The sequence below is a fragment of the Liolophura sinensis genome, chromosome 6 (assembly GCF_032854445.1).
Source record: "Liolophura sinensis isolate JHLJ2023 chromosome 6, CUHK_Ljap_v2, whole genome shotgun sequence".
Taxonomy (NCBI): domain Eukaryota; kingdom Metazoa; phylum Mollusca; class Polyplacophora; order Chitonida; family Chitonidae; genus Liolophura; species Liolophura sinensis.
In genome coordinates this window covers 65,936,146-65,949,631 of record NC_088300.1, presented here as the reverse complement: position 1 = coordinate 65,949,631, position 13,486 = coordinate 65,936,146, and the positions used below count along the sequence as shown (strand labels likewise).

Below are 13,486 nucleotides of genomic sequence, written 5' to 3'. Positions count from 1 at the left end.
TACAGCTAATATATCTTCACTTTGAATTTTCTGTCATTATATTGTGTTTTTTAGAAAGTTGACATATACAGTCTGGGTATCATCTTCTTTGAGATGTGCTACAGACCTCTGGGAACAGGGATGGAAAGAGTGAAAATCCTCACCACTCTCAGACAAGAAGACGTGAAGTTCCCCGAGGACTTTGATGAACTTTCCAATCAGGTAAAAAGTCTTAATGTAACCAAAGATTCAGGTGTTAGCTGGCAAACGTTGGAGAGCTCTACATACAATAAATAGCCAGGTGGTAGAGGTTGTAACATTGGTAATAAGACTCACAAGCTACAAGAACATTCCATCCTGTGACTGCATTGATGTTGAAGGCAAATAAAAATAAAAAGCAAAAAAAAGCAAATATAAACAAACAAATAAAATAAAGCTATGTGTAGACTTTATTAAAAAAGGCATCATTTTCCCACTGCATAGATTATCGCATACTAATGTGGAATTTCATTCTGGCCTTTATGTAACTAACTTATATTTGTGTAATGTGTGGTAGTTTGAAGGTGCAGTGTGCACAGTTCTATTTTCCTGGATGTGGTGACCTTATTTATTTTCTTTGTTTATTCGAATGGTGTTTTACACCATTCTGCTCTTCATGTATAAACTAAGCACTTATATTTTGTGTAATATGTGGTAGTTTGCCATACTCACCATACTCAAGGATGTTTCCTTTATGGTGGCCAGTATTATAGGGGAAGAAAGCCCGGCCCAGGGGAAACTCACAACACATTCGCAGGTTGCTGACAGACTGACCTTGATAAAATGAAACCTTTATTTAGGATAGTAATAGTTGGCTTGTTCTAATATCATAGGTTAGATATTATGATATATTCAATGTATTTACTTGTTAAAAATTAACAAGAAAAAATGCATTTTTGAAGGCAATAAAAAAGTAAAAAAAAAAAGGTCAAAAAATGTTACTGTTGTTCCTAAATCAGCTGATCAAAAAAAAGAGGCAGATCTCAAAACCTCTTTTATAATAACTGATTTCCCGCATACTCAGCATTCAGATGTAAGTTTGTTGTGTTTCAAGGCTAAGGTTTTGCGGCTTTTGCTGAACCATGACCCCTCACAGAGGCCCTCCTCCCAGGAACTGTTACAGTCCGATTACCTCCCTCCTCCGCTCATGGAGGAGGCGGAACTTAACGAGGTGCTGAGGTCCACGATATCCAACCCTCAGAGCAAGACGTACAGGCACATGATCAGTGCCATGCTCTGCCAGCCTGTTAACCCTGCCACAGATCTCACATATGACATGGATGACAGAAAGGTGAGAGTGGATAATTTGTATCAATTGGAAAATCACTGAACATGTAGTTTTTGAAATTTGTATGACAAGTATGACATGACATGACATTGATGGTGTTGTCTCAGCAAATATCATTAAGTGGTTTTTCTTTTTTTTTTTTTGTATTTCTCAGATGTTGTTGTCCCAGCAAATATAACTTACATAGTATAAGTGTTTTCTGATATATTTCTGTGATGATGTTTTTTTATGTATTTCTCAGATGGTGTTTTTCTCGACTATTTCTCAGTTGGTGTTTTTTTGAGTATTTCTCAGGTGGGGTTTTCTTGTGTCTTTGTCAGATGGTGTTTTCTCAGAAAGCGGCCCTCATCCAGCAGCAGGTGTGTGACAGCCTGACCCATGTGTTCCAGAGACATGGTGCGGTCAGATTGGCCACGCCCTTGCTAATCCCCCGATCGAGCTCTGCTGATCCCACTGACCAGCACGTCTATCTGATGGACCATAGTGGTGGGGTGGTCAGTCTCCAGTATGATCTCAGGGTAAGTGGTTTCTTATTGACATACATGTTTATGTAATACGTACATGTAATGGCTTATGTCAGGAGGGTATTCAGGTGTCCCATACCGGTGTTTGGGGTTTCCTTCAGGCTTTCCATAGTTTCCATCACCCATAAAGCTGACCTCTGTCGTATGAGTGAAATTCAGACAGAGCTGTCTTGTACAAGGCATTTTACAGCCAGTGGAGATGGTGCAGGAAAAACATAACTGAAACCACAGCTGTACCACCCTTGAGCTCATTTCCATGTGCACCGGAATAAATTTGTGATTTGCATGTAAATGTGAATCATGGACAGAACAGATTTATGAATTGGCCATGTAGCTTAATGCTCTGGACACTTCCTGCATAAGTGTGATCCAGCCTCAAGAGTCCTGTCAAGAAGCTATTAAGGTGCTTAGTTTTCTCCCACAGACAAACCACAAAACTTTCATGTAAGTTCAATATTCTTGGATTCGGTTTAAACGGACAAAAATATATATATTCATATATCATTGCATCAGGTGCCATTTGCGAGATATGTGGCCAGAAATAACATACATTCCATGAAGCGTTACTTCATCGACCATGTGTACAGAGAGAAGAAACCATCTGGGTTACACCCCAAACAGCTGACAGAGTGTGCATTTGACATTGTTAGTACCACGCCAGGCAGGTAAGCAGTCTCTATAAGTTTGCAATATACCTGTGTATTGTGTGATTTATAGCCACAGGAAAGGTAATTTTATCCCCGATAATAATTGCACTAAATGTTGGATGATCACCAAGACACTGAAGTGAACTGTGTTTCTAATATTCTTTCTATCTTCTTTACTAAGCAATATTAGAATTTTGTGTGTACTACTGTATTGTGTTAAATAGCAGGTACATATAGGGGAGTGGAGGACATGTACGAGAGTAGGGGACATGTACGAGAGCAGGGGCCATGTACGAGAGTAGGGGACATGTACGAGAGTAGGGACATGTACGAGAGTAGGGGACATGTACGAGAGTAGGGGACATGTACGAGAGAAGGGGGCGCATACGAGAGTAGGGGACATGTACGAGAGTAGGGGACACGTACGAGAGAAGGGGGCACGTACGAGAGAAGGGGGCACGTACGAGAGTAGGGGGGACGTACAAGAGTAGGGGGCACGTGCGAGAGTAGGGGGCACGTACGAGAGTAGGCGACATGTACGAGAGTAAGGGGGCACGTACGAGAGTAGGGGGCACGTACAAGAGTAGGGGGCACGTGCGAGAGTAGGGGGCACGTACGAGAGTAGGGGGCACATAGGAGAGTAGGGAACACGTAAGAGAGTAGGGGACATGTACGAGAGTAGGGGACATGTACAAGAGTAGGGGACATGTACAAGAGTAGGAGACATGTACTGTGACTGCAGTACTCTGAGTTTCAGATTGATTTTGATTAGGCTATAAAATTTGTGTTTAGCTCAAAGAGAAAAGCATATGTAAGCAGGCCTGGTATGTGCAGTAACAAAAATAAACATTTCTATTTTAATATTAGTAATACTTTACTTCAAATGTGGAATACATATATGCAGATTTGATATACTCTGTATAAGTCTGGATTATTAAAGTTACATTACTGTACAGCATACTGTGACGCTACCAGCCACATGTTCACTGTACAATTTGTTTTCTTCCTGCCCAGTTTTATTCCTGATGCTGAGATCCTAGAAGTGGTTCAGGAAATTATCACAGAGTTCCCTCCCCTTCAGGTAATCTTCACTCTTATTAAATCTTGTAGAAGATGCAGTTTGACATCACACATCTGTGTAATTAGTCATGGACTGGTCATGACTTACAAATTATTCATGGACAATGCATGGGCATTATGGGTAGTATTAACAATGGCAATTCCCTCACATATCACTTCATTCATGTACCTAGTCTTTTGATGTTTGACATGTTTTTTAATTAATAAAGGTATTAAACTCAAATTGTGATTCTTTATGTATATAGCCAGAGTAGCATTTCATTATTAAAGGATCAAAACTATCATTTCTTTTTCTAACACTGTCAATAGGGTATTAAAGTATTGATGCAGTCGTGAAGTAATGTGTTAAATGAATTTTGCTATTCTTTTATTTCCCTATATGTGACGCTATATCCTTGTGATGATTGTGTTCTATATGACTATCTGACATTATTTGGTGTGTTTCAGAACCGTAACTACTACATACGTGTGAACCACACTCTGCTGCTCCAGGCTATTCTCAGTCACTGTGGTATCACTGAGGACAAGCACGAGGAAACTCTACTCCTGGTCCAGGACATACTGGTATTACTCTCATCTTACTCTTTATTGGACGGCTGGTTAGAGCAAGGCAACATGACTGGTTGGCCTGGTGTCAGTATAATGTGACTGCATGTGGTGTCATGTCTGGTGTCTTCGGCATGAAGCTTCAGTGGCAGCAGCACTTTTGTGGTGTAGACCTTGCCATAAGTATTCACACCTAATGACTCCTCATAGTCAGATGACTGAAAACTTGTTAAGTACAACGTTAAACCCCAAGCCTACATACATACTCTTTATTAATCTGGGCCAAGTTTCCTGAATGTTTATGTGAACTTAGGTTTTTACCATACTTACCACAGTTCTTACAGTTGGCGACTTACATAAATTGTATAGTTCAGTGTGTTTTTCAAAGTATCACTCAGGTATTTCTTATCAGAAAAACTTACTAGTAATTCCATCTAAAGTTTCATTTTATGGCCCTTACATGCTCCTGAAAGTGCATTTTTACATACCAAGCTTTTAGTGAAACACAGAAAGTAAACTTGAATGAAACTTTTTTGGCTTTGAGATTTAGTGTGATTTGAAGTCCCACTCAAAATACCAGTACCTGGTTCCATAAAAGTTTTTTGCTAACATGTGTATAACACACAGATTTCGGCATAGATTTGTGTTTTAGATTCAATAACTTTCTCCTTGATCATTTTCATCCCAGGTAAAACTGGTCTAGAAATGAAAGTACAAATATGGACAAATAATTCAATAATTAATTAAGAGCTTTCCTGTAGAGATGTTGCTTTGTTTTTCGTACTTTTACCAAAATAATATCAGATTTGCATGGAAAACTTTCTTGACAATCTCACTCCATGTGTCTGGCCACCAAACCCTACAGAACATTTCTTCTCTCTCTTATTACTAGCTGGACAAGCAGAAGAAGCCAGAAGCACGCAAGATCCTTTGTGACTTGTCCATGAGTGAACACCTGGCAGGCTTACTGATAGAGCTGCTAGAGTTTGAGGGGTCATTGGCCAAAGTGTCCAGTAAACTGAGATGTATCACCAAGACCAAGGGAGAGGTGAGACCAGACTCAGTTTGAGCAGTTAAATTCATTTCTTTATTTATTTACGGAGGATTTCTAAGAACCAATGTCCACTAAGGCGGTTTACAGCACAAATGTTCGTATGAATATTTATATGCTATGATATGTAATAGCAGAGGTACATGTAGAAAGTATGATACAATATGTGAGGTACAATACAGTGTTCATAAAACTATATGCAGAAGAGATAGCAAAACAACTTATCACAACACCTAAAGTACATGTGACCAAGGGGTTAGTGTGCTAGCATAATGCAGTGACTCGGGAGCCTCTCACCAATGTGATTGCTGTGACTTCAAGTCCAGCTCATATTGGCTTCCTCTTCAATGGTGAGAACCTCTGCCAGCAACCTTTGGATAGTCGTGGATTTCACCAGGGCTTTTCCAGTTTTCTCTTACCATAATGCTGGCTGGCATTGTGTAAGTGAAATATTCTTGAGTATCACATAAACACCAGTTAAATAAATAAATAAATAAAATACATGCATGTTTGGTTAGCACGTGTTTGCGCGGGTGATGGGATGGATAGCTTGATAACTAATTGTCTATAAGCTTTTTGATCATTCACTGGCTGATATATGCTGATGTAAATCTTCAAAGAAAAGTTTGCTATCTTCTGAAGTTTATATTTTGAGATCTGTTTATTAGTAGTGAACATTTTGGGCTCTGTTTGAATAATGGGGACACCATGTGAAACAACTGAGTCAGTGATGTAACCATGATATTTTGTCCTCTTACAGGCTGGCTCATTGGCTAAGCAAGGCCTTCATGAGATTGACATGGTGCTAAATCATGCTCATATGCTGGGGATGAAAATGAAGGTAAAACCACTTGATACCAACAACACAAAGTAACTTTTGTACATTTATAGATGTTATTATTTCCTTAATAGTGGATTTTTGTACATTTTTTTCCTTCCTTAGCTCGCCTGTAAGAGACAAGGAGAGGTATTGTCAGAGGGGAATCAGATGTCGTCGCTGGCGGTGGTGGTGATGTTGTCCAGTTTGGTTAAAGTTTTTGGCCAATCATAAGGTTACAATGACCACTCATAGTACACAGATAGCCAATCGTGTGTTTTACCACTGCAATTTACAACCCCATAACATAGAAAGTCACTGCTCTGCAATCCTTATGCATACAATAAACACTCATAGCTGTGACATTATAATAATTTTGACCTTTCTTGTGGATTTAATGACAAGATAGGAACACTATCTGAATTGGAGAATAATATCTGTGTATGACAGTGTCAGTCATTCTACTTTAATTTGGTTAAAAGATCATTATTTGAATGCATCACATGACTTGAACATGATGCAATTTTACAAACTGCTCAGTCAAGCCAGGGACAGGTATTCCCTGAATGCCTTGTTGTTTAAAGCAGCAATGATGCAATGATGATGCTATGGAGTGATCTTGTAACATGACTTTATCTTTGCCAGCATACTAATAGGGCTGCCTCGCTGGAAAGCAATTGTGCAGACAGCAGACTTGATGATCAGCTACTCTAAATGACCTAAAATTTCGCCCACAAAAGTGCATTTTTAGGGGTTAATAAATGTCACAGAAAATTTTGTTTGGTACTGAAACTTTTTCCAGTGAACTATCATCCCACGTTCCGAGCAAACCTCAAAACACCTGTTTAAAATCAATAGAACTGTCGGAATGAGGAAAAATGGGCAAGTCATGGACGAAATTTATGGTTATGTAGGGTAGTTCCCAATGCATTGATAGCTGGAGAAACAGTACTTGTCCTATCCTACGCATGGATGGACAACTTTATTGTCTTTATCATGGCCAGATCGTGATCCCATTGTGATGACACTTTTGTTTATACAGTAATACTGTTTTGTACTGTCTTTCATGTAACTTCCTGGATTTTGTTTTGATAGGATATTGTCACGTTGGGCCTACATTTCAACTGCCAGCAGTATTCTGGAGTTGTGTTCCAAGTGATGTCAGATGTCCGCAGAAAGAAACGTGTTGTGGCAGACATCTTGGCAGCTGGTGGACGTTACAATAAAATGGTAAGAAAAACTTTGGAAGTAAAATACTGTGTAATGTGCATGTTGAGTGAATAAGCAAAAATCAGTTTCATGCATTTACAGTGGAGTTTGAATTTTCTTGGATTTCAACCATTAGATTGTTTTAAGATATCTAAAGAGGAATTCCAAAAATACAATTGTGTGTTTACTAGTAACAGTCACAGGCATCAGTGAAAACATGTTGGGTTTGATATATTGCAGATTTCCCAGTTCCATACCCCGATGTTGACTGATACGTCCACTGTCCAGCATGGTGTCGGTGTAAGTGTGGCATTTGACAAGGTTGTCAATGCCATGATTGAGTACCAGGAGGTATGGAAACTCACTTTAGCCTCCAATCTGTATAGGAATTTGTTTGAAAAAAAATGACCTCATCTATTCATCTGAAGTATGGTGATGTTCTAATTGTGATATGGTTTTAACTGTAATATGGCCTTATTCATACGGAAGTATGGTCTTATTCTATCTATAATGTGGCCTTATTCATACTGTAGTATGGCCTCATTCTATATATAATATGGCCTTATTCATATTGAAGTATGGCCTCATTCTATCTGTAATATAGCCTTATTCACACCAAAGTATGGCCTCATTCTATCTATAATGTGACCTTATTCACACCGAAGTATGGCCTCATTCTTACTAAACTACACATATGGCCTCATTCTGACTGAAGTATGGCCTCATTGTTACTGAAGTATGGCCTCATTCTGACTGAAGTATGGCCTCATTTTAGCCGAAGTATGGCCTCATTTCTAACTGGTATGGCCTCATTCTAACTGAAGTATGGCTTATTCTTACTGTAATATGGCCTTGTTCTAACCATAATATGGCCTTGTTCTGACTATCATATGGCCTTGTTCTAACTGTAATATGCTTTATTCGTACTGAACTACATGTACATCCTCATTCAGACTGAAGCATGGCCTCATTTTAACTGAAGTATGGCCTCATTCTATCTTTAATATGGCCTTATTCACACCGAAGTATGGCCTCATTCTATCTGTAATATGGCCTTGTTCTAACTGTAATATGGCTTCATTCTTACCGAACTACACATATGGCCTCATTCTGACTGATATATGGCCTCATTCTGACTGAAGTATGGTCTCATTCTGACTGAAGTATGGCCTCATTCTAACCGAAATATGGCCTCATTCTAACTGGTATGTCCTCATACTAACTGAAGTATGGCCTCATTCTATCTGTAATATGGCCTTGTTCTAACTGTAATATGGCTTCATTCTTACCGAACTACACATATGGCCTCTTTCTGACTGATATATGGCCTCATTCTGACTGAAGTATGGCCTCTTTGTAACTGAAGTATGGCCTCATTCTAACCGAAATATGGCCTCATTCTAACTGGTATGTCCTCATACTAACTGAAGTATGGCTTATTCTAACTATAATATGGCCTTGTTCTAACTGTAATATGCTTCATTCTTACTGAACTACTTGTACGGCCTCATTCAGACTGAAGCATGGCCTCATTTTAACTGAAGTATGGCCTCATTCTGACTGAACCGAGGCCTCATTCTGACTGAAATATGGCCGCATTCTAACTGAAGTATGGCCACATTCTGATTGATATATATCTGATTCTTATAACTGAAGTGCATGTATGGTTTTACTTTACTTGAAATACTGTACTGTAATAAGTATACTGCCATACACTCAGTAAGATTAAAAAAAGATATGCTACAGGACAAGCCCATTATTCATGACGCAGTGCTACAGTAGTCTCCCTTTTACTTAATGAAACATGAAAAAACTAGGATTCTGTCTGAGGAAAAATAATACATGTATATGTGGATACAACTTTATGAACCCATGGAATTTTGTGTCTTAAAATTTTGGTAAAGTTTATGTGGTGTTTTAAACTTTAACAATCAAATCTTATGGTCATGCCAGTCATTCATTTTGTTTCAGCCTCAAAGTGCCAGTGACATTTTGGTGTGTACTATTGGACATAAAGCCATGCTAAAGGAGAGATTGAATGTGGTCAGAGACTTGTGGTCAGCAGGTCTAAGGGCTGAGGTCTTGTATGAGGCTCTACAGGTCAGTCTGATGTGGTCAGATGTGCTGTCAGCATGAATTAACATTTACATGTAATTAGGTGTCCTTGAATATCTATTCCATTTATATGTCGACAGCAGTAGTGAAATGGACACCATGGTGTTGTTGAAATATTGCTGACATGGAAGTAAACCATACTTAAATTTGAAACATTGAATTCTCTAGTCTCTGTGAGGTGCACTGTATTTGATCTCATTCGTATTTTACCTAGAAGAATGAAGAAACAGAGAATAACACTATTTGTCTTTTACAGACACTTGAAGACATTCAGGAGAGGTGTAAGACATTGTCTATATCACACATTGTGATTCTTAAAGATTCAGAAACTGGGCATGTCAAGGTAAGACAAATAAGGCAGACAAAACAAAAACATAGATGAAACAGTTGTGTGTTAAAAGTTTTAAATGGCCATGTTTTGGTGATAATCACATACATGTGTTAGTGAATAGTCTCAGATCCTACAACCTAAAGGCATGTAAACCTATATTAACTTATAGAATTAAATCCGTCCGTCCATCCATCCATCCGTCCATTTATCCATCCATCCGTCCGTCCGTCCGTCCGTCCGTCCATCCATCCATCCATCCATCCATCCATCCATCCATCCATCCATCCATCCATCCATCCGTCCGTCCGTCCATCCATCCACTTCTTCGTAAAACATTCCACTGATATTTTTTGGATGCCTGGAGCCAGGTTTGCGAAACTGGGAAACTACAATCAGGTACACTCAGGCATTAGGAAGAACACTGTTCATTTTTTGTAAAATTGGTCCCTTTTTTCAAGGTCATTGGAGTCATTGAGGTTATATTTTGTGACAGGTTTGTACACTTGTACCACATGTACATGTCTGTGGGCTGATTTCACCAGGACTCTCTCAATTTTTTCACCCATAAACCTGACCATCACACAAAATAGATATTCTTGGGTTCAGGATAAAACACAAGTCAAATAAATAAGGGAAAATATTATAAATAAAACTACATGTGGGGCTACATGTAATTAAACTTGGGCCGGGTATAATTTGAGTTTGTTCATTACAGGTAAGGTCTGTGGAGAAGGATAAGGTGACAGAGAAGAAAGTGAACACCACAGACCTGGTGGATTACCTACACCAGAAGCTGAGAGCCTCAAGATTGTAAGAGCTATTTCTGACACCTTGCCTCACATGTCTCAATGCATGTACATGTATATCGTAACTCATTGTATTGTCTACATGTATGTAGATGACCATGCAAAATGGAGCATCAGAGAAGGAATCGTCGTGCGTTTTTCTGAATTACTGCAAAATACGAAGAAATATTTTGTTTCAAGGTATTAGAAATAATGGATGTAAAACTGCGAGTTTTCCCATTTTTTGACCTTAATTTGTATTAAGTAATTAAGTTATGTAGTAATAGAACTTCATATTGCTAGTAAACAACAGTTGAATGCATTACAAAAGGTTTGGTAGCCCAGTGTTGTACAAGTTGTTGTTGTTTTCCCCCTCTCAGAGAAAATGGAGAAGGCTCTCAGACCAGCAGTGGGAAAAGTTCCTACCCACCAACCAGTCAAAACAGTGGCGACTCAGTCCACATCCAATCAGCTTCTGGGACCAGTAGCAGCAGCGTCAACAACTTCTCATCATTCAATTTCACATACATCCCTGTTGAGCACAAGACCAAACAAACGCAGAACATGAAGAAGAAATATGAAACTCAGGTAGGAGTCAGGTGGTTTGATCTTACAGCAAAAATGTATACAAGTATTTATTACAACTGAGTTAGCCTAAACTGAATAATCCTAAATATTAATTGAAAATTTCATGGATTTTGTTTAGGTTAGGTGTTATAGTTGAAATGAATTGTACATAAAGAAATAAGATTTATTTGGTCAAAAATTATGGTCATGGTCATGAATTTAACCAAATCATGAACATAGCTGCATATGTTGACATAAGATTGTTGACGTGTAATCATGGATTGAAGATTTGCTCTTTTCTGGATGAAGTTGTATATAAGCTTCGGTTTTACTGATACTGTACTGTAATTGAACTGGTCTTGATAATAACAGTGTCTTCTTCAGCATTCATGTTTTACTGAGTGACAAGTTTCACTTTATCCCTGTTACAGATTTTTGCCCGACTGACCCCCCACTTTGGTTGGATGTGGGGTAAGGTGGTGACAGAAGTAATTGCCCTAGATCTGGGTGCCCCTGTACTGAGGAGTATCTCGGGATATCTCAATGTAAGACACTTTAGCTGTGGATTTACAAGTAAACTACCTGTAGGACACCATGTCCACCACTTGGCCTACTTTCACGAAACATCTTATATTAATTTTGTGTAACATAACATAAAGGTCACATGCGTACGTGGGAAGCAATCTGCGGATGGCCGTGGGTTTCCCCCGGGCTCTACCCAGTTTCCACCCACCATAATGCTGGCCCCCGTCGCATAAGTGAAATATTCTTGAGTACGGCGTAAAACAACAATCAAAAAAAAAAATAAAGGTCACGTGTGTTTTGTAAATAATGGGCACAGGATCTAATTCCTGATGTACCTGCCAGAGATCGGCGTTTTAATCTGGACACTCTTGTTTCCCTAGCCCATAAACTTGACTGCCATCATATATGTGAAAAAATTCTTGAGCACAGGATCAAACACAAATCAAATTAACAAATAGATTGAACAAGAAGTATATCGATTACTCTGAGTAAGGACTGTTGTTAATGGACAGGTTAGCGATCACTCTGAGTAAGGACTGTTGTTAACGGACAGGTTAGCGATCACTCTGAGTAAGGACTGTTGTTAACGGACAGGTTAGCGATCACTCTGAGTAAGAACTGTTGTTAATGGACAGGTTAGTGATCACTCTGAGTAAGAACTGTTGTTAACGGACAGGTTAGCGATCACTCAGAGTAAGGACTGTTGTTAATGGAAAGGTTAGCCATCTCTCTGAGTAAGGACTGTTGTTAATGGACAGGTTAGCGATCACTCTGAGTAAGGACTGTTGTTAACGGACAGGTTAGCGATCACTCTGAGTAAGGACTGTTGTTAACGGACAGGTTAGCGATCACTCTGAGTAAGGACAGTTGTTAATGGACAGGTCAGCCATCTCTCTGAGTAAGAACTGTTGTTAATGGACAGGTTAGCGATCATTCAGAGTAAGGACTGTTGTTAACGGACAGGTCAGCGATCACTCTGAGTAAGAACTGTTGTTAACGGACAGGTTGGCGATCACTCTGAGTAAGGACAGTTGTTAATGGACAGGTTAGCGATCACTCTGAGTAAGAACTGTTGTTAATGGACAGGGTAGCGATCACTCTGAGTAAGGACTGTTGTTAACGGACAGGTTAGCGATCACTCGGAGTAAGAACTGTTGTTAACAGACAGGTTAGTGATCACTCTGAGTAAGGACTGTTGTTAACGGACAGGTTACCGATCACTCTGAGTAAGGACTGTTGTTAACGGACAGGTTAGCGATCACCCTGATTAGGAACTGTTGTTAATGGACAGGTTAGCCATCACTCTAAGTTTAATCCTGTATATGACATGTGGGTTTGTAGCTTGAAGGCACAGAGGCAGAGTTCCAGGAGAGTGTCAGCGCTGTTATGGAAAGGTATGTTGTTGACCAGGATGTTCTCAGCCATTGTGTTCAGTGAAATGTTACGTGATTACAATAAATCATTGAAAATCTATTTTAGTATGGTAGTTTATGATGTTGACGGAGAGGTCATCACCTGTACGTATACATAAATCAGTTCATTACATTACACTTCAGGGCTCAATTGTTGGAAAGTGTCCTAGCTAATACTGGTATTAAGTCATTTGTTTTCAGATTATTCTGCAGCCAAAGCAGTTGTTTAAAGTCAGTGTGTAACAGCATTTAGTTCATACTGAATATACTGCTGCACAAAGCTTTTTGGGCTAAGTACTATACTGAAGACTTGGCTTAAAGCTAAATCTGGCATTAAGTCAGATTAGTCTTAATCTAGAACAGTTTTGAACAATCACACCCAGGATATGTGACAAGCCAGTAGCTGTTGATAGAACAAGTTCCTATACATATAATTCAGGTTTTAATGTTTTACAATCTATGATATGGTCACTGAGGGGGTCTCCGTGGCTCAGTTGGTTAGCGCGCCAGCGCAGCGTAATGACCCAGGAGTCTCTCACCAATGCGGTTGCTGTGAGTTCAAGTCCAGCTC

At 39.3% G+C, this 13,486-nt stretch overlaps 1 protein-coding gene across 1 annotated transcript in view; it reads left to right on the top strand.

Moving 5' to 3' along the window:
• Positions 1-13,486, top strand: part of LOC135467624 (eIF-2-alpha kinase GCN2-like) — a 34,918-nt gene that overhangs the window by 17,831 nt on the left and 3,601 nt on the right. The window contains exons 22-37 of the mRNA XM_064745402.1: positions 55-201; positions 1,073-1,309; positions 1,627-1,824; positions 2,344-2,495; positions 3,492-3,558; positions 4,005-4,121; positions 4,996-5,151; positions 5,915-5,995; positions 7,067-7,201; positions 7,421-7,531; positions 9,152-9,280; positions 9,552-9,638; positions 10,342-10,436; positions 10,792-10,999; positions 11,410-11,523; positions 12,845-12,897. Of these exons, the coding sequence (XP_064601472.1) occupies positions 55-201; positions 1,073-1,309; positions 1,627-1,824; positions 2,344-2,495; positions 3,492-3,558; positions 4,005-4,121; positions 4,996-5,151; positions 5,915-5,995; positions 7,067-7,201; positions 7,421-7,531; positions 9,152-9,280; positions 9,552-9,638; positions 10,342-10,436; positions 10,792-10,999; positions 11,410-11,523; positions 12,845-12,897 (2,087 nt within the window). The remainder of the gene's footprint in view (positions 1-54; positions 202-1,072; positions 1,310-1,626; positions 1,825-2,343; positions 2,496-3,491; positions 3,559-4,004; positions 4,122-4,995; positions 5,152-5,914; positions 5,996-7,066; positions 7,202-7,420; positions 7,532-9,151; positions 9,281-9,551; positions 9,639-10,341; positions 10,437-10,791; positions 11,000-11,409; positions 11,524-12,844; positions 12,898-13,486) is intronic.